Consider the following 27,322-nt stretch of genomic DNA (forward strand, 5'->3'; position numbering starts at 1 on the left):
AATCTCTCCTTAAGCCCCTTTCCATCCATGAGCCACATGTGCTTGCATTCAGCCATGGATTGGAGGGTTCCTGAAGTAATCCTAGTCCTATCTTGTTGCATTCTCTGGTCCTCTTTGCTATTCCTAGTTAATCAGGGAGAGCAAAACACAGCTGCTGCTATTCTATAGCCAGGCCTCTGGAAGTCTCACATTATTCTTCTCTTAATAAAAACCTGAAAGCATTCAGTCACTTTCTACCAGAAGCCACGCTATGCAGGGCAACCTACTCCACTTCAAATATGAATTGTTTTTTAGTCAGTAAGTACAATCACAGTGAAATTAATGCCTAAAAGGAAAGGTTGTGTGCAGGTGGTGGGGATGGTGAGTGGCAAAGACACTTTTATGGTGTGAGGCTATACCCCTGAAATTTTATCAGTTTGGAAACTACTGTTAGATGACCAATCATGAAAAAGAATCTTTGACATGGTTTTGAAATCTTGAACAGAAAAGTGTCAGAGGTCAATGGCTGATCCATGTCCAGGGTACATTGAGGAATGAGGGTTTTTTTTCTTTTTCAAAATTTATCTTTATGTATTTTTATTTATTTATTTATTTATTTATTTTTACCAGAGCACTGCTCAGCTCTGGCCTATCAAGGTGCTGGGATTGAACTTGAAACTTTAGAGCCTTAGGCATGAAAGTCTTGTACAACCACTGTGCCACCTTCCCAGTTGTCAAAGATTTTTTTTCCTAGCTTCCCCTCCAGGTGGGACCCAGAAGGCACACAGCCTTTCCCTCTACCACTCCCTACCCAGCCTTGATGTAGAAGTCCCACCCTGGGAAAGCTGGGCGCCCCCTGGAATAACAGGCAGAATAGGGTTCATCCTGAAGCTCCTTACCCTGAACCCTTGCCTCCAAAACTGAAGTGAGGACCACCAGCAGTCAGGCTTTCCCAGAGGAGGCATGATCAGAAATAGTTTGTATTATTGGAGCTAGCAGGTACTTTGAGACTCACAGCTGAATGAAACGAACTTTCCAGCAACACAGGTTAGTGTTGGGACAAATACTCCCCCCAGGAAGGTGTTAAGGACCAGTCAGTAGGACAAATGAGTGATCCAGGGAGGTACAAGTCTTTGGGTTTTTACGTGTAAGTCTTCTTCACATAATCTGGTTTTGGGCTTTCAGTTTACAGAGTCAGGCTTGTACATCTCACTGTCACATGCAGAAGCCAAACAGGAAAGAAAATATTTTTTAAAAAATTAGCTAACATCTGTTGATGGAAGCCCAGGGAGAGAGCATTAAATCACTTATGAAACACCTGTTTGCCTGCATGAAAACTGACGTGCTTAATAGAACTCACATCAGCCTGCACTTGTTGCGTCTGCAATTAGGGTAATGAATGATCTGGGGACAGGGCTGCAATTGTTGATCTGATTAGGTTGCATAAACTAATTGTAGTAAGAAAGTGGAAGGTTCTTATTCCAAAGCTCTATACTGCTAAATGTATTTGAAGGCCTATGTGTGGAACAGAGGAGCCAGGCTGCCTGGTGTGACAGCTGGAATACTGTCTGGAGTGGGGATCTTCTGCAGAGAACCCTCAGGACCACTGTGTTGGGACAGGAATGCATGCAACAGGGTATATAGTTCATGGGGAGACTGTATACACCTAGGACTCCACTCCCCACATATGGAGGAGTCCTAGCTGCCCTCTCTCATATTGGCAAATGCTGTCGGCCCTCATTCAGTCTCAGCTTCACAGGAGAGGGAATGGCTTCTGTCACCTGCTCCTTGTGGGAGAGGACTGGGATCAATCTAAAACAAACAAACAAACAAAAAAACCTCTTCATTTCTTTTTCTTCTTTCTTCTTCCTCTTTCTTTCTTTTCTTTCTTTCTTTCTTTCTCTTTCTTTTTTTTTTTTTTGCCATGAGGATTATCATTGGAGCTTTGTGTCTACATGATGAATCCACCACTCTTGACAGCCATTTTCTTTCTTTCCTTTCTTCCTTCCTTCCCTCCCTCCCTCCCTCCCTTCCTTCCTTCCTATGTGATAGGATAGAAAGAAATTGAGGGGGTAGTTAGAGAAAGAGAGACCTACAGTGCCACCTGACTACTTGTGCAGCTTCCCCTCTGCTGATCAGGACTGGGGTGTTTGAGAAAGCTCTTAATTCCTTAGAAGCAGGCATTTATCAGATGCACATTGGCTCGAGTCAGAAATATCACCTGGAACAACATCTGGGGACTTAGGAGAAGGCCACAGGGGCTCATTCTAAAGCTGTAGAAAGTGGGGCAGAGAAACAAAACAATCTTTAAGGGACAATTTTTCTCCCAGCTTGGGTGTTTCGGAAGTGGGTGTTTCTCGGGCCTTACTATGGACGCAGTGCAAGCCAGAACTGGCAAGCAATTCCCTCAAAATATCAGTGTGGAAATAGAGATCTTATTTGGGATTTCTGCCTGCACAGTCTTTATCAACAATGGAGAAATCAGCATGAGTTGAAGCATTTCAATTTAGATGGACCTTTAAAATATTTATATCCAAATTGTCATGTGGTGTCACCTGGTGCCCCAGATTAAAAAAAAAATCTGTTGCAGTTTTCCTTCATTTTAGAGATTGGAATATATACTATGGTTTCAAGTTAAAAGACAATCTGGGATTTTTGCATTTATATTCTGCTGAAAACACTGTGGGTAGCTTCATACACTTTGTATACTAGTCAGAGAGCTACCATGCACACAGAATAATTGAAAAGTACAGAATAAGCAACCTCGTGGCTGACTCCTCCAAGAGGCATCTCCCAGGGGCCTTAGATGAGAGGGACTGTTAGCAGGATGAGATTCTCCTGTCAGAGTCTGGTGGCCCACACCTCCGTGGTACCCAGAAAAGAGCTGGGTACCAAAGCAAGAGGCCACAGGGATTTAGATAGATTGTGGAGTATCTTCTGCAGCCAAAGCCATTTTCATTAATCCTCCCACACTTGAGAAGTTCAAGGGGGAAAAAATGCATAGTATCACACTGTTTTGTTTTTATATCTAGGAAATAAGACTAGTCGAGTCCAGAAAGGGATAATGATCTGCCCAAGGTCACATACCCAGGCCTGCCCAGCCTAACTGCTCTTGCCTTGGATTTGCACCCTGCTGTCTCTGTTGAGTAAGATGACAGCTTGAGTCTGTCTATGGAACTTGGACTGTAAAAAGAGCTCTACAATAACTTTCTTTTTCCTTTCCTTTTTTTTTCTTGCCCCAGCCACATCAAGAATTCCATCCCCCACACATCCAGATGTTCCCATTCTTTCTATCTGCAGATGGGATCCACCATCAGATGTGGCCCACATGGCCCACTTATAAGGCAATGGAATAGTTCCATGGGAAAATAATAGTAACCAGCATTTGCTGGGAATCATTGCTGTGCCAGGCACTGTTCTGACAGGAAGTTCTGTTCTGGAACACAGCTGTGTGGCTTCCCACTGAGTGTGGCTCATAAAATATTAAGAAGGCTTGGTGCCTTGGCTCTTGTCTATCTCCATGATGAGTTAATAAATATAATCAACAAGTAATTAAAAGCAACCTGATACGTACCAGAGAAGATCTTAGTGAACACTCTGAAGATATGACTGAGCTGCCCCCTAGTGTTCTAGAAGATTCGCAGGTCTCTGATCGAGGAAGGATGCCAAGGACAAAGTGTGCTGGGGCCTAGTATAGACCACAAGTCACCACACTATGACCTGTGAACCTGTTTTCAGATGACCTTTGAGCTAAAAGCAATCTTTAAATTTTTTAACTGTTTGGTGGGGGGTAAATACTATTTCATGACATGTGAGTGTTATGCAATTGCAAATTTCAGCAATTGCAAAAAATTATGTGGGGACAGTTTGTGGACATATTGTCTGTGGCTGCTCCTACGAATGAAGGCAGGGGGCAGCACTGAGCAGCCATGACAGAGCCCATATAGTCAGCAAAATCAAATGTATTTACTACATGGTGCCTTACTTTTTCAGAAAATCTGCAGACCTCTTTAGGATCAAGGGGCACAACCACATGCTGTATGGCCTTAGGAATGGTCAGTTGCCTCTTTCCCCTCCTGCGAAAACCAGGCATTCCAGTGTGCAGAACTAAGGCTGAGCTGCTGTTGATAAATCACTTGAGTTCCTCTGTGAGTACAAAGATGCCATGCAACTCATGGAGAAAGTAATTATTACACTGTCAAATTATTAACTATGTTATTATCATATTAACAACGGAGATCATAATTATCTCATCCCAGGTGATGCATGAAGGTTCTCAGGAAAGCAAGTAGCAACTTTTGTTTCTGGGCCCATGGAATTTTCTCTTCTAATTGAACACTCCCAACCCTGTTGCTTACTTGACAGTTAGAAAAGTATCATGAGAGAATCAGCATGTAGAAATATAACATGAGTGATGAAAATGCCTGTTAGTCAAGGCATGTTGGATTAGCAGCTGACAACAGAGAGAACAGGGGAATTGCAGGTTTTGTTTTTGTTTTTTTAAATCAAAATGTTGTTTGGTGTACTGTTGGTGGGGAGTGGAATCAAGAGTTTGGGTTAAATGGATGATGCTGCTTTCTTTTTACATTTGTCAAAAACATCAAGAGAAGACTGGAACTGAGACCTCAACTGAACTGGGAGTTGCAATTTAGAAGATATTAATAGAAACAAACCCTCTACTTGAGTTTTTTTTTTTTGCTTCCAGGGTTATTGCTGGGGCTCAGTGCCTGCATGACAAATCCACTGCTCCTGGAGGCTATTTTCCCCCCTTTTATTGCTCTTGTTGTTTTATCATTGCTGTGGTTATTATTATTGGTGGTGTTGTTGTTGGATAGGATAGAGAGAAATAGAGAGGTGGGATAGACAGAAAAGGGGGAGAGAAAGATAGACACCTGCAGACCTTCACCGCTTGTGAAGGGACCCCCCTGCAGGTGGAGAGCCAGGGGCTTCAACTGGGATCCTTTCGCTGGTCCTTGCGCTATGCGCCATGCGCACTTAACCCACTGCACTACCGCCCGACTCCCTAGTTGAGAATCTTACATGAGCATGAACTTGGTTCATTCAATATAATCTCTCAGACAGACAAGACACACACACACACACACACACACACAGTGACAATCATTAAAAGGAGGAAAATCAAGATATAGCATGTGGGTGAGATTTAAACCTTACTACCAAACTAGACTCATACTTTGGAGATGAAAATAAGAACATACCTTCTTCACCTGCATATTTACTGAATATACAGGGCCTTCAATAAGCCTAAAGAATGGTGTTTGCTAGTGAAATGGAGGTAAAAATCTATTTAAAATGTTACATGCAATGTTCTCCAAAGCCACAGAGTTAATACAAAATCCTCTCCAAGGATCTGAAATTTAGACATTGTCAGGAGCTATTTTTCAACTTGCAGACCTTCTAACTAGAGCTTGCCAATTAACGGATGTCTTGTTGCTAACTGCCTTTAAAAATATATATATTGGAGCCCTGGTTAATCCTATTTGAATTTTGGTTTAGGCTCAAAATCTGCAAATCATCTGTTTTTCTCAGCAACTCTGTGTGAGCTGAGTGTGAGCATTTTCAAATTCAACCAAATAAACCAGCAAGCTCAGCTCTGGGGGATGAGTATTAAAAATACTACTATTCTTCACTTCTAGCAAATTCCCATTGGCTCTGCTGGAGCAAGGGGAGTCAAAGCACAGCCATTGCAGTGGGTGTCCATCTGTTTCCATGGCAGGCTGGGCAGATCCAACAGCCCAGGAAGACCCACATGTCACTTCCTCCCTCTCTGCTGGAGTCTGACAACTCCAAAGAGACAGGGGAGAGAGTGCTCAGGGCTTCTGCTAGGATAGCTATTATACTGAAGGCACAAAAAGGAATCTGCATAATAGGGGGGAACCTTACTTTGGGGCTTCGAGGCAGAATGAAGTTATGGAAAGCAGGAGTGGGAATTGGTTTATGCCCTCTAGCTTCCACTCAGGGTCTAGTGGAACAATTTGCCTTGATGTAGAAAAGGTCAGTTTTAGTTCATGCAAGTCCATGAGCCTCAGCCTGGGAAATGACCCTCTGGACTTTCTTAGGGCTGAATCAGGATAGGGATGGCCTTCAGTTGATTTAAAGGGGGCGGGGTACTAGGCACACTCAATTAAGAATTCCTCAAGCAACACTGAGGAGTGAATGCCAATATTATGGAGTGGCTTTCTAAAATCCTTACTCAGACCTTAAGAGGAAGAACAAAGAGTGTCCCTCCTCTTCCCAAATACCTGACAGTCAAACTTTTTTTTTTAGTCAAATGTCCAATGGCTCTATCTAATAAGCACTCTATCCCCTCAAGAATACTTCACACATTCCACCAGAGGCTCACCCAGTACAGCACGTCAGTCCAGCCCTCCATGGTGATGCACTGGAACACGGTGAGCATGGCAAAGGCAAAGTTATCAAAGTTGGTGATGCCTCCATTGGGACCGACCCAGCCACTCCTACACTCAGTGCCATTGACAGCACACTGGCGTCCATTCCCTGAGAACGCGCATGGCGCTGGGTCCTCTTCAGCAACGATATCTGCAGGTAGAGCAAGAACATGTCACCACCCCAGAGAGGAGCCTATACACACCAATGACCCACTCCCAGGCCTTGAAACCTCTCTCTGCCTTCTATTCAAACTGCAGGTCCACTGTGAATCCTCCCTCCATGGAATTGCCTCAACTCTGAATCCACTCTTTTTCCTCTCCTCACTCTCTCATCTATTTCTCAAGTCTATCTGGAATAATTTTATGGATTTTAGAACAATGCAATTGATTTTAGAGCAAAGCTATTAGTTTTGGAATGATGCTATTGATTTTAGGAAAATGGTATTGATTTTAGAACAATGCTACTGATTTTGAGATGATGCTACTAATTCTAGTCATGTTCTAGTTGGAGGAGGCAGTGTCTTCCATCTTGTTTTCCAGGACATGTCCCAAGGAAAATCAGAATGAAAGTAAAGACTGAATTCTCATAAATTCTGAAAGCAACCCATATTTAAAGTTGACTCAGTAGATTTACTGGTATATTTGGCTTATTGGACTAGTTAAATAATTTGTCACCTAGTTATTTTGTTTTAGATTTTCACCCAACCACAGAAGTTAATTTTTTTTTGTTGTAAAACCATAGTTCTTAGGGTTAGCCAACAATTTCAGTACTCACCTGAGTCAGCAAAAAAACATGTTTTGTGCATTTTTCCAATAAAAAGCTCCAATCCTATAATAGCATAGATTATGATTACAAATAATACCAAAAGGGCTATGTGCAGGAGGGGAACCATGGCTTTTATAATGGAGTTCAGGACAACTTGTAAACCTAGGAGAGAAAGAAACACATTTGTGAGAAGAGATTTTAATGATCCAGTTCCTAATGATGCCTGTTCTGTTTCTGATACATAGTAATGAAATTCAAAGAGCTACTTCACAGCTTTTGGTTAGCATTATACCTGGATAGAAGATGAGTTACAAAGCAGCCTTAAGAATCATCTAATACATGTTTCTCACTTGACAGATGGAAAAACTGAAGCCTAAGAAGGAGAATGTCCAGTATCACAGTTAGTCAATGCTCATTCATTCAACAAAATTCCTCAAACATCTACCACACAGCAGGCATAAGACTTCACTACCATGAAGCTGTCCCCCTTGCACATGGGCCCAGGTTCATGTGACCCCACAGGGTCCCTCAAACATGACTTACTCTAACAACACACTCATGATCTGAGAATAAAAGGCACTGATTCTGAATGGGAAGCGAGTAAAATGAGGAAAGGGGCAAGGATGGCAGCAGCTTGAGGAGAAAAGACCCTTGGTGGGCACAGGAGTATTGACTTCTGGCAGAGAGAGTATGGTGCCAGCCCTCTTTTGGACTTAGAGTACCATTATGACTAGCAGCTGTCTAGCAGGAAGAGTCTCAGGACTAAGAAGCAGGCTGAAGGAGCCAGCTCTGTGTTTCCTGGATGAGTTACAGGGCCAGACCTCAGGCCATAGGGAAAAGAGTCTTCTCAGAAAGAGGCAGAGAAACTAGAGAGACTTGGGCTCTCCCCCAGTAGGACAGGGTGACTGAGGATAAGGGAGAGACAGCTATTTACAGAGTGCTCTGATGGCTCCAATCATAGTAGAGACAGTTTTAGGGCCAGATTACAAATAAAGATGGTCTCCTGGACAGAGGGCAGAGGAGAGGAGCACAGAAAGGAGTGGTGGAGCCCTACAGACTTTAGGGTGAAAAAGCCTTACATTAAGGGCCATGTGAGCCTGAGGCTGTTCACAGAAGACTGCTCAGAACTACAGGACAGAGAGTGAGACAATGAAGAGAGGCCTTAGGAAGAATGTGAACAGTTTGCAAGTCGAGAGGGAGAGCAGTGGGCAGGACATCAGGCTTCCTTCCTCCCATGTTCAGTGATCCACATTCCTTCAAGCTATGAGCAGAATAGATACTGGGGATAGATCACCTTTTTCCTTTTTTCTTTCATACTCCTTTATTACAACCATCTTGTTTTCCTTCAGACAGATACTTTTCGAATTGTTTTCTCATTTTCTCAGTCCATATTCAAAACTGTAAGAATCTAAGATGCTAGACTTCAGTGATATGCTAGAATCCAACCAGGTAGAAATCAGAATACAACCAAGGGAAGTTATTCTATTCACTTAGCATAGACAGTTCTGTGGTTTTGACTTGGGATGGTCTCTCTCAATGAGAATAAATGAAGCAGCATCTCAGAAAAACAGCACACAGAAAATACCACTTCCGGGGTCAACTAGGAATACCAAAGGAGACCACCGGGGACCGAAACATAAAGGACTAGAATGACCACAGGAACCCACTAAATCACCAGTGAGTACAAACACGTGTGGCTTAAGCTAACCCTAACCCTAACCCTAACCCTAGCCCTAGCCCTAGCCCTAGCCCTAGCCCTAACCCTAGCCCTAGCCCTAACCCTAACCCTAACCCTAACCCTAACCCTAACCCTAACCCTAGCGTAGGGAGAGATTAAGTGACTGCTAACAGTCCAGCAGTTTATCAGTTGAGACACCACCTCCAGTCAGCTCCACCAACAAGGGGACAGATGAAGGGAGGAGAGGACTCCCCAGAGACTCACCAAGTGCAACTCTGAGTCTCCATTGCTACTGCCCTCAGAATCTGGAGCAGTGACAGGGAGGGACACAAGGGGACAGAGATCTAACCAGGAAACTCAGGAGAAGACCTATACCTTGGTGGCATAGCTGAGGGGCTGTGAAAGTCTCTTTGCATAACCAATGGATTATCTCTGCCACACCCTGCTTTATCTCTTGGTCAGGAGTCACTGATTAAGCTAAGAAGCCTATTTATAGTTTAAAAGACCTCAGGCTCCTGTAGCCTACAGGGAATAAATAAAAAAAAAAAGAGGCTTTTAAACCACTGAGCTCCAACTCAGGGATTAAAATACTATTGAAACAACTGTTAACTTCCACCACTGTGAACCCTTTAACTTACTTAGACACAAGTCAATCCAGGCAATAGTGATCAGTAATTTGAAAAGTACTAAGAGAGGGAACTCATAACATAATATATAAAATGGTTAAAACAACAAGAAGAAATATTGGAGAAACGAACCAGGACAAGAGTCGAGCTAAAAGTCCCCCAGAGGGTGAAGCACAAAATAATGAGTTCAACATCCGAACACTAGCTAAGAAAATAATCACAGGAGTAAAGAATTTGAAAAAATTGTAATCAGAAATACAGGAACAACAAATGAGACTATGGAAGAAAATATTAACAGCTATTCTCATATCTGACATGATAGACTTTAAAACAGATAAGATAAAAAAAGATAGGAATGGACACTACTTAATGCTCAGAGGATCAGTCAATCAAGAGGACTTAACAATTATTAACATCTATGCACCCAATGAGAAGCCATCTAAATACATCAAACATCCACTGAAAGAGCTACAGCAATATATTAACAGCAGCACAATCATAGTAGGGGACTTCAACACCCCACTCTCTCAACTTGACAGATCATACAGGCAGAAAATCAATAAACACATAAAGGAGCTAAATGAAGAGATAGATAAACTAGAACTATTGGACATTTTCAGAGTCATTCATCCCAAGAAACTGGAAGACACATTTTACTCAAATCCACATGGGTCATCCTCAAGGACAGACCATATGTTAGGCCACAAAAACAGCATCAGAAAATTCAAGAGCACTGAAATCATCCCAAGCATCTTCTCAGACCACAGTGTAATTAAAGTAACACTTAACAATCAACAAAAGATTAGTAACAGTCCCAAAATGTGGAAGTTCAATAGTACACTTCTTAACAACTTCTGGGTCAAAGAGGAAATCAAGGAAGAAATCAAAATGTTTCGAGATTTCAATGAAAATGAAGACACAAGCTATCAAAATATTTGGGACACAGCTAAGGCAGTACTAAGAGGGAAGTTCATAGCTATACAAGCACACATTAGGAAACAAGAAAAAGCACAAATAAACAGCCTGACTGCACATCTTAAAGACCTAGAAGAAGAAGAACAAAGGAACCCTGAAGCAACCAGAAGGATGGAAATCACTAAAGTTAGGGCAGAAATAAATAACACTGAGACTAAGAAAACCATACAAAAGATCAACAAAAGTAAATATTGGTTATTCGAAAGAGTGAACAAAATCAACAAACCTTTAGCCAGACTCACAAAACAAAAAAGGGAAAAGACCCAAATAAATCAGATACTAAATGAAAAAGGAGTTATCACAACAGACACTGCTGAAATTCAACATATCATGTGAGGCTTCTATGAACAATTATATGCCACCAAGCTAAAGAACCTGAAGAAATGAATGATTTCCTAGATACCTAACAACTTCCAAAACTAAGTAAAGAGGAAGTAGATAACATGAACAGGCCCATCACAGCTAATGGAATTGAAACAGTTATCAAAAATCTCCCCCAAAACAAAAGTCCTGGACCAGATGGTATTACAAATGAATTCTACAAAACTTTCAAAGAAGAACCAATACTTCTACTTTTAAAAGTCTTCCAGAAGATTGAAGACACTGGAATACTCCCTGCCTGCTTCTATGAAGGCAACATCACTCTGATACCAAAAGCAGACAGGGACACAACCAAAAAAGAAAACTACAGACCAATATCTCTGATGAACATAGATGCAAAAATACTGAACAAAATTCTAGCCAACCAGATACAGCAGTATATTAAAAAGACTGTTCATCATGACCAAGTGGGGTATATCCCAGACATGCAAGTTTGGTTTAATATACATAAATCAATCAACATGATCCACCACATCAACAAAAGCAAGACCAAAAACCACATGGTCATATCAATAGATGCAGAGAAAGCCTTTGACAAAATACAACATCCCTTTATGATCAAAACACTACAAAAAATGGGAATAGATGGAAAATTCCTCAAGATAGTGGAAACCTACATAGATAGCAAACCCACAGCCAACATCATATTCAACGGTGAAAAACAGGAAGCATTTCCCCTCAGATCAGGTACTAGACAGGGCTGCCCACTATCACCATTACTATTCAATATAGTGTTGGAAGCTCTTGCCATAGCCATCAGGCAGGAGCAAGGAATTAAAGGGATACACATTGGAAGAGAAGAAGTCAAACTTTCCTTATTTGCAGATGACATGATAGTATACATGGAAAAGCCTAAGGAATCCAGCAAGAAGCTTTTGGAAATCATCAGGCAATACAGTAAGGTGTCACGCTACAAAATTAACATTCAAAAGTCAGTGGCATTCCTCTATGCAAACACTAAGAAGAAATTAAAATCCAGAAATCAATTCCTTTTACTATAGCAACAAAAACAATAAAATATCTAGGAGCAAACCTAACCAAAGAAGTGAAAGACTTGTACACTGAAAATTATGAGTCACTACTCAAAGAAATTGAAAAAGACACAAAGAAGTGGAAAGATATCCCATGTTCATGGGTTGGAAGAATTAACATCATCAAAATGAATATACTACCCAGAGCCATCTACATATTTAATGCTATCCCCATCAAGATCCCAAGCACATTTTTTAGGAGAATAGAACAAATGCTACAAATGTTTATCTGGAACCAGAAAAGACCTAGAATTGCCAAAACAATCTTGAGAAAAAAGAACAGAACCAGAGGCATCACACTCCCAGATCTCAAACTGTATTATAGGGACATTGTCATCAAAACTGTTTGATGACAACAAACAGTTGGAACATGAATAGACACACTGACCAGTGGAATAGAATTGAGAGCCCAGAAGTGAGGCCCCATACCTATAGGCATCTAATCTTTGACAAAGGTGCCCAGACTATTAAATGGGGAAAGCAGAGAGAGTCTCTTCAACAAATGGTGTTGGAAACAATGGGTTGAAACATGCAGAAGAATGAAACTGAATCACTGTATCTCACCAAATACAAAAGTAAATTCCAAGTGGATCAAGGACTTGGATGTTAGACCAGAAACTATCAGATAGAGGAAAATATTGGCAGAACTCTTTTCCACATAAATTTTAAAGACGTTTTCAATGAAACGAATCCAATTACAAAGAAGATTAAGGCAAGTATAAACCTATGGGACTACATCAAATTAAAAAGCTTCTGTACAGCAAAAGAAACCACTACCCAAACCAAGAGACCCCTCACAGAATGGGAGAAAATCTTTATATGCCATACATCAGATAAGAGTTTAATAACCAACATACATAAAGAGCTTGCCAAACTCAACAACAAGACAACAAATAACCCCATCCAAAAATGGGGGGAGGACTTGGACAGAATATTCACCACAGAAGAGATCCAAAAGGCCGAGAAACACATGAAAAAAATGCTTCAAGTCTCTGATTGTCAGAGAAATGCAAATAAACACAACAATGAGATACCACTTCACTCCTGTGAGAATGTCATACATCAGAAAAGGTAACAGCAGCAAATGCTGGAGAGGGTGTGGGGTCAGAGGAACCCTCCTACATTGCTAGTGGGAATGTCAATTGGTCCAACCTCTGTGGAGAACAGTCTGGAGAACTCTCAGAAGGCTAGAAATGGACCTACCTACCCTAGGATCCTGCAATTCCTCTCCTGGGGATATATCCTAAGGAACCCAACACATCCATCCAAAAAGATCTGTGTACACATATGTTCTTGGCAGCACAATCTGTAATAGCCAAAACCTGGAAGCAACCCAGGTGTCCAACAACAGATGAGTGGCTGAGCAAGTTGTGGTATATATACTAATGGAATACTACTATATTAGTATATTAGTATATATACTAATGGAATACTACTCAGCTGTAAAAAAATGGTGACTTCAACATTTTCAGCTGATCTTGGATGGATCTTGAAAAATTCATGTTAAGTGAAATAAGTCAGAAACAGAAGGATGAATATGGGATGATCTCACTCTCAGGCTGAAGTTGAAAAACAAGATCAGAAGAGAAAACAGAAGTAGAACCTGAAATAGAATTGGCGTATCGCACCAAAGTTGGGTGGGTGGAGAGAATACAGGTCTATGAAGGATGATAGAGGACCTAGTGGGGGTTGTATTGTTATACGGGAAACTGGGAAATATTATGCATGTGCAAACTATTGTATTTACTGTTGAATGTAAAACATTAATTGCCCAATAAAGAAATAAAAATAAATAATAAAAACGATAAGAAAAGAAAAAAAGAAAATACCACTTCCTACAGTTTCAAGTGTTCCAGCTAGAGTTCACACCCTCATCACCCCAAGACTATTCAGTACTTCTTAAGCACCAAGAGGTCCAGTAAAATTTCTTAAAGAACTTCTAGAGGAGGAAAACATATCTGTGCTCTTCTGCTGGCCTTAGAAACTATGCCAAATGGCACACCCTGGAGAGTCATGTTTTTCCTCCAGCTGCAAGCAGGGCCCCCTGCATAGGCACAGTCCTAGGAAAGGTTTGATCATCTACCCTCAAATGTCCCCAATAGGGGACGTCTCTCCCTCCCTCAATGACATAGCTCACCACTGTCAGAGGGGCAGAACTGAGGGAGAGAGGGAGGGAAGGAGGGAGTGACATGAGAGGGCAGTACTTAGTACTAACAGGAAAATGAGCCTGGACTTATTCACCAAGGTGCTGTACCCCTGATGACTTTGTCTCTCTGAAAGAGAGCATTCTCTCCTCTACAGGAGCAGGGAGATGATAACTACCACCACCTTCTCTTCCTGGGACTGTCCCAGGTATCTGAAGTGACTGTGCCAACCCAAGTGCCCTGCAAATTGAAGGCCTCTGTGGTAGTCTGCAGGGTCCTCGGTGACTTCTGAGGCCCACCCAGAAGGAAGACACCAGCACCACCACCCCCATAAACAAACCAAACGTGCTTACTGGGCACTCCTGATACAAGTCGAAGTGGTCGTAACACTCGAAAGGCGCGAAGGGCTTTGACATCGAAGCCACCCGACTTGCCACTAGAGTGGTTACCGCCTTCTGCTTCTTTGGTTAATTGTTCCAAAATTACACTAAATAGTCTGAAAAGGAGGAGAAGAGGGGAAGAGACATGAGCGTCTGTCACCCAAGGAAGAAGAAAAAAAAAAGGATGATAAGGGTAGTTATTTCTGAACCAGGACAAATTTGGTGAGGATGCTGCTGAAATCAAGAGAAAGCAAGGCAAAGGCAGGAGTAAAGCTGTAAATCATGGATGTGGCCCCTCTCTTCAGGGACTGAGAGTGTGGTGTGATCTGAAGTGACTATGCCAGCTTCCTTTCCCTCATGAAAGAGCTTCTTCGATTGAGTCAGCCCTCATCAGGGATCCACCCATGACCAGAAGAACAGCCAATAGGGAAAGAACAATATTTAGCAGCTGTCACCTGTGAGCACCCATTATGTGCTGAGCACCTTAGCTCACTAGTCCTCACCCAACCTGATGTGATGGGAGCTATTATTACTGACACTGCTTTATACCAAGGAGATCAACTCAACCTGCTCATGGTTACAGCTAAGCATATGAATGCTGATTCCCCCTGGAAAGTGGCCATTTCTCTAAAGGCAGGGAATTTGAGTTTGTTTTTGTTCAAGTAGTTTGTTCCTGCCTAGGACAGTTTCTAACACAGGAAAGCATGGAAGAGCTATCTGATGAATAAATCAGTGAATGAATACTTCAAATTCCCAGATCTTGATTGGTATGTTATACCATTTCCAATGTGTACACCACACAAAGGATTTGGGGGGAATGATGTAAATCATAGTTGTGATGAAGTCGTGTAAGGTCCCAAAGCAGTCACCTAGGGCAAGTTTTAAATATCACCCTTCTCTCTTTTGAACATGTGAATAATATTGTCGCTGGCAGCTGAAAACATGTTTTTTCAACTCTCACAAGGTTTTTTTCAGATCAAGATTATTTTTGGGCAATCTGCTCATTTGACAGTTACTTTTGCTCTTTCAAATAAACATTTATCCTGTGTTTTTCTTTTCTGGCATAAATCTGCATTTCCCTGTTTCAAACAGCACACACATCCTGGCCAAATCAGATTGTGGGAAGGATTGGCCCAGCCACAAAGGGAAGGTTTCTCCAGTTTAATTAGCAGCCCAAGCAGAGACTCTGCCCTCCCTGACAGGCATCCAGAGACCAAAAGACATGGACCTGCACAACACACAGGGTGGTCTGGAGCAGCCCTGATGGGGCACAGACATGGTGTTCTGGGGGTGGAGGGAGGGCATTTAAAGACTGACTTTTTGTTTAATGATAGCAGTGAACCCAGTCAGTTTGTGTGTGTGTGTTTGTGAAGGGGGAAGGAAGAGGTGGGGAGTGCAGGATTGATTATATGGAACTAAGCCAATGGTGTCAACCTTGTCAAAATTTCATGGTGGGCTCTCTAGCTGTGACTGGGGAAAAAGAACCAACTTATGACAGGTGCCTCTCATTAGCATGTTTTTTAATCACCATCCATCCCTACAGCAAAGCTCATGTTAAGTCTTCCCATTCAAGGTAACACACACACACACACACACACACACACACACACACACACACACACACACACACAATTAAAGAAGAAAAATCTTTTTAAAAAGGAAACTTCAAACTCTTCCACAGGAATCTCCATCCCAAAGGACTAGGAAAGCTATCTATGCAGGTGGTGACTTAAGATTACTTTCCAAGTATCAGTGTTCAAGTATCCATGTACACTCCTTGGTCTTTTTCTCTTGTTCTACAGCACTGCCTTGGAAATAGGCAAAAAGTCTCTCTCAGTCTCTCTCTCTCTCTCTCCCCCTCTCTCCCTCTCTCCATCTCCCCCCCTCTCTCTATTGCAGAGAAGCCTGAGCCTGAAGCTGGTTGCTTTTCCCAAACATCCAGAGTACATGGAGTCAGCATTGACTTCCATTCTTTTGTTTGTTTGTTTTAATTATTTCTTATTTATTTATTTATTTATAAAAAGGAAACACTGACAAAACCATAGGATAAGAGGGGTCCAACTCCACACAATTCCTACCACCAGAACTCCGTATCCCATCCCCTCCCCAGATAGCTTTCCTATTCTTTAACCCTCTGGGTCATTGTGGGACACAGAAGGTGTAAGGTCTGGCTTCTGTAATTGCTTCCCCACTGAACATGGGCATTGACAGGTCGATCCATACTCCCAGCATGCCTCTCTCTTTCCCTAGTGGGGTGGAACTCTGGGGAAGTGGAGCTCCAGGACACATTGGTGGGGTTGTCTGTTCAGGGAAGTCTGGTTGGCATCATGTTAGCATCTGGAACCGGGTGGCTGAAAAGAGAGTTAACATATAGAACCAAACAAATTATTGACTAATCATGGACCTAAAGGCTGGAGTAGTGCAGATGAAAAGTTGGGGGGGGGGTCTCCATTTTGTAGATAGCTAGTAGGCCTATTTTAGTTATATTCCAATGGGCCTGGGGCTATACTAGTTTTTTTTTTTCCCCTGAGCCTGAAATCTGATATGCATGTGGATCCAATTTATTGTCTGGGGAAATGATGTCATGGCTGGAAAAAGGACCAGAAAGCTAGATCAGGGAAGAAAGTAGCTTCCAAATATGGGAAAGGTGCATAAATATTGTTGGCTGTAAACCCCATCGATCTGATGTGATCTGAATATGGGGCCCATATTCAGCTTAGGAGCCTATGTGACCTCTGCATCACTGTATATCTGAGCTCACATTCTGTGGTCATGAGTAGGAACATTCCAAGCTGCCCCAATATCAGGACCCATATTCCTCAAGTGTAGCATAGAGTATGTTGTCCCTTTTAAGGATGGAACATTCTCTATCATTGATCCAAGTTGAGGGCAAGGTCCTATGGGGGCCCACAAAGGGGTCTGTGTGTTGTTCCTGATAGAGATGACTGGTAACAATGGAGAGAGGGACTTATTCGAGCTCTAGGCCCATCATGTCTGTTTGGGAATCTCAGGACTCCCCAACTAGGGTCCCAGCTGATGGGGTGACATGATAGTGACTAGAGTCATCGTTAAAGTATGCCAGTCTCTTGCCCTTATTCAGCTTTTGCTTTGATAAGGGTAGCTTGGGAGTGAGTGAGGGAAGTGTAAGAGGAAATAGGTGAGGAGGGTATCTAAGTCTAAGTAGACACTATTTCATTATGAACTAAAAACCCTTCGTTGAGGATGAGGGTGAGGGTGGATGTTCGGCTTCACTGGGGGGGGGATGGGATGGGATACAGTCTTTTGGTGGTGGGAATGGTGTTTATGTACACTACTATTAATTTGTAGTCATATAGATCACTAATTAATATGAGAGGGGGAAAATTGATTGAATGTCTCAAACTTTTTAATGCACAGACTTCCATTCTTAACAGATAGGAAACATTAAGAAAACCTCTGTCTATCTCTGGGCTTCAATATCCCTATCTGTCTATCTCTGGGCTTCAATATCCTCTGTAAAGTAAGTAAACTGGAGTACAGGAGTCAGAGCTCCACCTTCTCCATTCAAACTGGGACTATACTCTCTCCCCTATCCCCACCCCATATAGAAATACAAGAAGCCTGAAGAAGTAAGGGCACATGGAGAAAGCATTTGATCCTGGAATGCTACTAGAAGTTTACCCTTAGAGTGGAGAAAACAGGCTTGCAGCTGCCTAAACTGACAAAAAAAAAAAAAAAGTACCCAGTGTTTTTCTTACCCAAAATATGCATCAGTGGTGAGTCTGAGTAGTTAAAATATATAAATTATTGGAAGATGGAGGGGTAAATGCAGGCATAGATCAAATCTGTCTACGCAAGGAATAAGATCTCTAGTGCACACATTGAGTCCTCTGGTTGTTACATTATTAACAGTTGACATTTTAGAAATACTCATTACTTTCATCTCCTCTCTGTTGTTGGGAATCTGGACAAAAACAACAGGTCATGGTTGACTGGGAATGAAAAATCTACTGGAGTGAGATACAGTTGGGAGTTTTAGAGAATAGGAATTTGATTTGACTAAAAACATAATGATTTAATTTTTTATCTTTAATTCCACTTCTCCTTTGCCTACAACTTAGTGAATTTTTTGAGAAAAAATAACCTGGCATTCTAATATTTTTATGCTTGGTAGGATAATGAGACCAATGAATTTAGCAGTACTTTTCTTAGTGCAGTGTTGGGGATCTAACCCAGAGCCTCACACAAGTATATAGCATGTACTCAACTGCTGAGCTATTTCCCCCAGCCCAACTTTAAAAATCTTTTTATCAGAGAGAAAGACAAAAACACTGCAGGGTTCACTTGACCAGGTGTGGTACTGGGAGTTGAACCCAAGGTTTCACATACAGAATACCTATATTCTTCTGCTCAGCCATAAGCCTTCCCCTAGATATACTTTAAATTAACTTCTTCCCAGATTATTTTTATTTTTCCTTTTCAAATCAACACTAGTTGATTTGTCAGAGCATAGATGACCCAAGGTTCAGTCTCTGGCACCAACACAAAACTCAGTGATGTTCTGGTCTCTCTCATAAAAATAAGCCATTGTAGGGGGCAAGCAGTAGCACAGCAGGTTAAGCGCACTTGCTGTGGAGCACAAGGACTGGAGTAAGGATCCTGGTTCGAGCCTCCAGCTCCCCACCTGCAGGGGGAAGGTTGCTTCAAAAGCGGTGAAACAGGTCTACAGTTGTCTATCTTTCTCTCTCCTTCTCTGTCTTCCCCTCCTCTCTCAATTTCTCTCTGACCTATCCAACAACAACAAACAACAGCATCAACAACAACAACATCAACAATGATAAACAATAAGGGCAATAAAAAGGAAAAGAAAGCCTCCAGGAGCAATGGATTTGTGGTGCAGGCACGGAGTCCCAGCAATAACCCTGGAGGCAAAAATAAATAAATAAGTAAATAAATCACTGTCATTGTATCTTCATATAGAATTAAGTGTATTACTTAAAATGTACAAAGATGAACTGTGATAAATGCAGAAGCCAAGTTGCAGAACATTTCTAATATCTCAAGTAGTTTTCTCTAGCCCCACTGCAGTTCTCTGCCAAATCCAGCCCCAGGTACCGACTTTGGGTTTCTTTCCTTTCTCTCTCTCTTTCTTTCTTCCTTCCTTCCTTTCTTTCTTTTTTCTTCCTTCCTTCCTTTCTTTCTCCCTTTCTTCCTTTCCTTTTCTTTCTTTTCTTCTTTCCTTCCTTTCTCTCTCGCCTCCCCCTTTCTTTCCTAGTAGTTCACATAAATAGAACCCCACAATATGTTCCCTTTTTGGTTTCCCTTCTTTTGCTCATCATGTCTGAGATTCACCCAATTTGTTACCTTTATCAAAAAACAGCTCACCTCTTTGCATCTTGAGTGAGTTACCATTGCATGAGCATGTTACAGAGTTTATTCATTCATCTGTTGAGAGATATTTGAGCTCTTTCCAGTTTTCCTCTACTCTGACAGAGCCTCTTCGTGAACATGTGTTTTCATTTCCCTTGAATAAGCACCTCAGAGTACTATGGTAGTATGGTCATATGGCCAGTGTATGGCTAATGGTGGAAGAAAGTGGCCAGCTTCAACACGATGACTGCCATGTTCAATTTTCACAAGCAGTGTATGAGTTGCAGTTGCTATGCAGCTAGGGTAATATTTGGTTTTGTCAGTCTCTCATAAATAGCAATACATTTTTTTTTCATTTAGTAATTTGTGGGCATGTAGTGCTATGACACTGTGGCTTTTATCGCACTTCTCTATTAATCATGCCGAGCATCTTTTCAGGTCTTTGTTGACCAGTTACATATTGTCTGTGACAGTCTGTTCAAGTCTTCTACAGTGCTGAGTAGTCGTCTTACTAAGCTCTTAGATTTTTAGATTTGGAATACAAGTTCTTTGTCATAAATGTGAATTGTGAATATTTTCCCCATCTGATTTTTTTTTCATAGTCTTTTGAAGAGAAATTGTTTTTACTTTGGTAAGGTACTCATTTTCAATTACTTCTTGAAATGAATGACTAGCAGTTTTTGTGTCTGAGAAATCTGTGTGAATCCCAAAGTCATGAAAAGTTTCTTCTTCAAATTTATAGTTTTAGCTTTTATATTTAGGTCTATGATCCATTTGGATAACATTTGTATATAGATTTTTTTCACATGGATTTTTTTTTCACATGGATTTTTTCACAGTTGTTCAGCACAATTTATTGGAAAATTTATTCAATCTATTGTCTAAAATCAATTGATCATATACATAGAGGTCTAATTTCAGACTTCCTTTTCCGTTCCATTGATCTTTATTTCTAGTCTTCATGTCAGCATCCCATTGCTTTGATTACATTAGATTTATAGCAAATCTTAAAATCAGACTCCAACCCTAACCCTAACCCTCTCTAATTTTCCATAACAATTTTAGGATACATCTGTCAATCTCACAAAAAATCCTGCTGGCACTGAGACTGGGATTCAAACTATAGCTCAATTTGGAATGAGTATAATCCTAATAATATTGAGTCTTCTGATTCATGAACATGGTATAACATTTTAGTCATATCTTCTTTAATTTCTCTCAATAAGTTCTAGTCATTTTTTGGTATGTCACTTGTAAATATGCCATATCTTTTTAATATAAAAGAAATGTCTCTAATTTTTCATTTACCAATTCCTTGTGAGCATTATATAGAAATCCACATGATTTTCAAATACTTATTTCTTATGCAGAAACACTGCTAAATTCATTTTGGAAGCATAACTTTATATAATTTTAATACTCTAAAATTCATTTTTAAGGGCTAGACTAGTCTCTCTTGGTGAATGTTCTATGGACTTGTTAAAAAAAATATCTGCTACTCCTATCAGTGAAGGATTCTAAAAATATACTGCCCCAATCTCCAAAGGGACGCTGGGTCAACCCACTATGCTACTCAAGAAAGACTGGTTCTGAAATGAGTACAGCCTAGAATATTCCTAGCTGTGACCATGGACTATGAGCTTAGACTGACAGGGATTCAGAGGCTGCACAGGGTCCCGTGCTAAATATGAATAGATATGGGACCTAGGTCAGATTGATAGGGTTAACAGCTAATGGTATTTATATACTTTACTCATATTTGGGAGCCACTCTCTGCCCTAATTCAGCTTTTTAGTCCTATTCTCAACTCAGACACCATCTTCCCAGTCAGTACCTTTAATCCACTTGCATGTTAGCTATTGGGCTCAGGCAAAAACTACTAAATTCATGGGCCACATGGAACATGCATACAATAGACTTCCTAGCTTCTTTCCACATGAAGACCTCTAGTTTCAGTTGCTCTATTCCTACCTTTGGGTTCCTGTTTATGGAACAATTTGCTTTATATCTTACTGTCTTTCAACCATCAAGTTGCAGATGCTACCATCATGCCATTCTGACCTCCCCAGGCACACAACCTCACTATGTGTCTTGAAACCTTGACACCCCAGAGCCCTACCCTACCAGAGAAAGATAGAAACAGGCTGGGGGTATGGATCCAGTTGCGAAGATCCATGTCCAGCAGAGAAGCAATTACAGAAGCCAGATGTTCCACTTTCTTTATCCCATAAAGAACTTTGGTCCATACTCCCAGAGAGGGATAAAGAATAGGGAAATTTCCAGTGGAGGGGATGGGACATGGAACTCTGGTGGTGAGAAGTATGTGGAATTGTACCCTTGTTATCTTACAATCTTGTTAATCATTATTAAATCACTAATGTGATTTTTTTAAAATGTAAAGTCAAGTTGGTTGGTGCTACTATTTAAATCTCCCTGTATCCTCAGCCATTTCATCTAGGTATTCTATGAACATTACTCAAGAGTGGAGTATGAAAATGTACAACTACAGCAAAGAAGACAGTATCATAGACAGAAGAAATCATGCCTGAGGCACCAAAGGTATCAAGTTCAATTCTTGGCACCACCATAAACCAGAGCTAAGGGAAGGAAGGAGGGGGACAATAGTAATTTGTCTACTCTTTCTTTTAGTTCTAAAATTTTTGCTTCATACATTTTTTTTTACAGTGTGCTTATTTAAAACAAACAGATAGAGAAACAGACCAGAGCACTGTTCAGAATTGCTATAAGGTGGTGCTGAGAGTTGAACTTGCAGTCCCTGGGGCCTCAGGGGTTCTAACAGGCTTAGCTATCTATCTCTTTGGCCTTGCTTCTTGTATTCTGAATCTCTGGTGTGTGTGTGTGTGTGTGTGTGTGTGTGTGTGTGTACATATGCATGTACATAAACCTAGAATTATTATAACCTTTCGGTGGAAATGGCTCCTTTCTTATTATGACATTTTTCTTATCCTTGGTAATAGTCCTTTTCCTTAAGTCTACTTTGTTGAATATCAATCTAGTCACACAAGTTTTCTTTGATCAGTTTTATGTGGCATATATTCTTTGTTCCTTTACTTTTAAATTAATTGTCTTTGAATTTAAAGTAGATTTCTTGAAGACACTATATATTTGGGACTTAGCTTATATTATATATCTAAAATCTGATGATGTATATGAAATCTCAGTAAGGATCTAGTTGGAATTAAATCTACTATCTTGCTGTTCATTTTATATCTGCTCTACCCAGAGTTCCCTTCTCTTCCTCCTACCTTTTTTTAAAGCTTAAATTGAGCTGTTTAAAAATTCCACTTACTCCCCAGTACAAGCTTATTAACTGTACTCCTTTATTTTTCTAGTGATTCCTCTAGGCCAACAGCAGCAAGACGTTCTTGTTAAGTGCCAAGTAATAAATCTTTGAGGATATTCAGACCTAAACTGCTTAACTTTCTCATTGTACTACCAAACATTCAATAACCAGATAGGAGTGAGAATGACTGGTAACAAATAAAATTTTGCAAAGCAGGCAGCAAAATATTTTGTCAGTGTAGAGAACAATTTTCCTTTTAGAGGCAGTAGATCACATCTTGTAAAGTTCAAGTTTGTTCACCATTCTCTAGGATTCATACTACACACCTTGAACTTGTAACCATCTACCTCCCTCGCAGATGACCATTCTGACATTTCTCATTGCTTTTGTGTAGATCTCTGTCTTTTTTTCAGGGCATCATTTTTCTTTCTTGTGAAAACATTTCTTTAACATTTGTTGAGGTACAGGTCAACTGGTGATGAATTCCAAGCCTTAAGTTTGTCCAAAAACATTTTCTTTCTTTTTTCCTTCCTTTCTTGCTGGGTCTCTCTCTATACCTGCACAATGAACCCACTACTCCTGGGGGGGGGCCTGTTTTTCCTTTCTTTTTTGGATAGAGACAGACAGAAAGATAGGGCAGATAAAGAGGGAGGGGAGAGAAAAAGAGAGAGAGAGAGAGAGAAAGAGAGAGAGACACAGACCCCTTGCAGGTGGGAGATGGGAGCTTGAACTTGGGTCCTTATATAAGGTGATGTGTCTTTACACATGGCGTGCCACCACCCAGCCCCAAAACATTTTCTTTTAGCTTGAAAGATGTCCTCAGTGCCTGAGAATTCTACGTGGTTTTCTCCAGCACTTTAAAGGTATCACTCCAGCGAGCAGAACTTAGGATAGCAAGCCTGTAATATTTTCTTCCTCTGGTTACTTTCCAGACTTTCTCTTTATCTTTGTGTTTAAGCAACTTGTTTATAATTATAAGCTGTCTCAAAGTCATTTTATTTGTTTTTATTTTGCTTGTATTCTGTTGTTATTCCGGGTTTGTAAGTAATTGAAAATGTGAACTCATTTCTTCCATTTATCTTAGTCTTCTTATTGGTTCTCTTGATATTACCCCAGAGGTCACAAAGGTGGTGATTATTTTTCCTTCATAATTACTCTATGTTATTGTTATATATTTAAATTCCTTCACCTTTTTCTTATTTGGTGTCTAGTGTGCTGTTGAACGAATCCAGAAGAATTTTCATTTCTGATATTTTGTCCTTTTTTATACTGTCCCATCTTTCCTCATTGTAGTCATATATTTCTTAATTCTGTCAATTTAATTATAAAAGCCATTTTTCCTTATAAGTAGTTTCCTGCTAATTTCATTACTGATGTAATTTCAGGGTCTTTTTTTATTTTCAGGATGTTTTAAAAAGATTTATTTCATGAGAGAGAGAGAGAGAGAGAGATATCAGAGATTTACTCCAGCAGATGGTGGTACATGAAGCCTCATACATGCAAGTCCTGTACTCCTGCCACTAGCATTCTCCCCAGCTGTTCTAAGTTTGTTTCTCTTGAAGGAATTTCATCCAAGTTAGAAGCTTCATTTCTTCACATGTCTAATAACATCTGACTAGATGCTGGATACTTTGTTCAGTTTCTAGATTTTGTTGTCTTCCTGTAAAGAACCTTGAATTTTGTTTTGGAAAGCAGTAAAGTTACTTGCCTATTAGTTTATTTCTTCCAGGCCTTCTTTCAGAAACATTTAACTAAGGCTTCAGGGTGTCTGTACTCTAGAGCAGGGGCTGACAAAATATTTCTTTACTATTTTTATTTTAGTTTAAAGATAGATAACTAGATAAGATAAGATAAGATAAGATAAGATAAGATAAGATAAGATAAGATAAGATAAGATAAGATAAACAGACCAGAGCACTGCTCAGCTCTGGCTTATGGTAACTTCAGGCATGATAGCCTTTTGCATAAGCGCTGTTACTGCCCTAGCCCAAAATCTTTCTTTTGTTTGTTTGTTTATTTATGTATTTATTTTGCCTCCAGAGTCATTGCTGGGTCTCAGTGTCTGCACTATGAATCCAATGCTCTGGGAGGCCACTTTTTCCCATTTTTGTTCCCCTTGTTATTATTGTTATTGTTGTCATTGCTGCCATTGTCATTGGATAGGGCAGAGAGAAATCAAGAGAGGAGAGGGGGACAGAGAGGAGGAAAGATACCCGCATACCTGCTTCACTGCTTGCGAAGCGACCCCCCTGCAGGTGTGGAGTGGAGGGCTTGAATCGGGATCCTTATGCTGGTCCTTGCATTTTGTACCATGTGCGCTTAGCCCTCTGCACTACCACCCGGCCCTCTTTAAATTTTTTTTATTATCTTCATTTATGTATTGAACAGAGATAGCCAGAAAAGAAGAGTGAAGGGAGAGATAGAGAGATAAAGAGACAGAGAGACACCTGCAGCACTGCTTCACCGCTTGTAAAGCTTTCCCCCTGTAGGTGGGGACTAGGGGCTTGAGCCTGGGTCCTTATGTTTCATGGTCCTTATGTTTCATGGTCCTTATATTCACATATGTTTCATGTTGTAACATATGTGCTCAACCAGGTAAACCACCATCTAGCCCCCCCCCCCCAAATCTTTCATTAAAGAGTCACAGGAGGGGGCTGGGCATTAACACTGTGGGTTAAGCGCACATGGTTCACATGGGCATTAACACTGTGGGTTGAGCGCACATGGTGCAAAGCACAAGGATGGCGTAAAGATCCTGGTTCAAGCCCCCAGCTCCACACCTGCAGGCGGGTCACTTCACAAGCAGTGAAGCAGGTCTGCAGGTGTCTTTCTCTCCTCCTCTCTCCCTTCCCCTCCTCTCTCAATTTCTCTCTGCCCTATCCAAAACAACCACAGCTATAACAACAATAACAACCACAACAAGGGCATCAACAAGGGCAACAAAATGGGAAAAACAGCCTCCAGGAGCAGTGGATTCGTAGTGCTGGCACCGAGCCCCAGTGATAACCCTGGAGGCAAAAAAAAAAAAAGTCATGGGGGGGGCAGGTGGTGGCACACCTGGTCCCCATCTACAGTGGGAAGCTTCACAAGTGATGAAGCAGTGACGCAGGTACCTCTCTATTTCTCTCCCTATCCCCCCCTCCCCTTTCAATTTCTATCTATCTATCCAATAATAATAAGTTTTATTTATTATTGGATAGACAGAAGATGTCAGGTTGAAAGATAAGGTAATTGGGACCAAACAAATGGAGTGAAGCATCTCTTTCTCCTAGCACAACAGAAAGCCCAGGAACAGGAAAAGTACAGCAAGATTAGTCCAGAACCAAGAGCTCTGTAGGGTTTTGTTTTTTTTTTTTTGCCATGCCTTGTTAGAATTCTCTAAATAGAAAAGTGCCTGGCACAATTCTGTCACATGCTCATTTTACCTGTACACTCTCTGTAGTAACACTGAGATAGCAGTGGACTATAGCAGACTTTGCAAAAGCTGAGTTTTCCCTATATGTCCAATTACTCTGCTTGAACGCCACTTAGGATGGCTACCATTTTATCTTTCTAGATCTGAAAGGCACAAAAGTCTACCCTACTCAACCCAACATTTCTCAGCATGAGTTTCCCATTCCCCAAAGGAGCAATGCCTTGCTTAACTGTGCTGAACACAGGCACAGAGGCACTGCTGGAGAGGCTACTTGATAATCTAATCTCTCTCTCTCTCTCTGGGAAATTCAGTTTTTATGATTGGCCCACTTTATAGGCAGGTAACTAAGTAAAGACCTAGTGAAGGGAATTATGCTATTTTCCTGTACAGGTTTGTAACCCAAAGTTCCAGCTTTCCTCAGTGGACACTGACTTACTTTTGTGGGTATGGAAGGGGCAGAATAGCACAGGATGCTAGTTCTCATCCTAACCTTCTCTGTTAGCTCACAGAGTTGGGGTGCTATGACAGAAGTTCTCTCTGTATGTACTGGTTTATCTCTCTCTTTATGCCAGAGAGCTACCATTATGCAGACACTTGTTTAAAATAGGATAGTAGATGGCAGAGTTTTCCCCCACAAGCCAGCAGGGGAAAAAAAAGAATGGTCTTGTTCCAGGAATGTTGTATAGCTGAGTATCTCACTGCTGTGAAGGAACTCTTAGACTGCTACTGCTTTCTTTTTCTTTTTTAACCTAGCAGGGTGCTGAGCATAAGGGCTCTCTACTCAACATCACTCATCAGGCACTTAGATTTCCTTCCATTAACCAGGAGAGAAATTCAAAGCTACTCTCACTGGGAGGCTGGCAAAGGCATCACCATTTCCAGAG

The 27,322-nt window shown here is 41.0% G+C and overlaps 1 protein-coding gene across 21 annotated transcripts in view; it reads right to left on the bottom strand.

The window, feature by feature from the left end:
* The window catches only part of CACNA1D (calcium voltage-gated channel subunit alpha1 D), a 375,944-nt gene that overhangs the window by 151,241 nt on the left and 197,381 nt on the right, over positions 1 to 27,322 (bottom strand). For all 21 annotated transcript variants that reach the window (XR_009552983.1, XR_009552982.1, XM_060203128.1 and 18 more), the window contains exons 5-7: positions 14,344 to 14,486; positions 7,165 to 7,317; positions 6,344 to 6,540 (exon numbers count right to left, since the gene is read on the bottom strand). Coding sequence is in view for 19 of the 21 variants with exons in the window: in XM_060203128.1 (XP_060059111.1) it covers positions 6,344 to 6,540; positions 7,165 to 7,317; positions 14,344 to 14,486 (493 nt within the window). In the remaining 2 variants the exon portion in view is untranslated. The remainder of the gene's footprint in view (positions 1 to 6,343; positions 6,541 to 7,164; positions 7,318 to 14,343; positions 14,487 to 27,322) is intronic.

Source organism: Erinaceus europaeus, chromosome 12 (genome assembly GCF_950295315.1).
Source record: "Erinaceus europaeus chromosome 12, mEriEur2.1, whole genome shotgun sequence".
Classification (NCBI taxonomy): Eukaryota; Metazoa; Chordata; class Mammalia; order Eulipotyphla; family Erinaceidae; genus Erinaceus; species Erinaceus europaeus.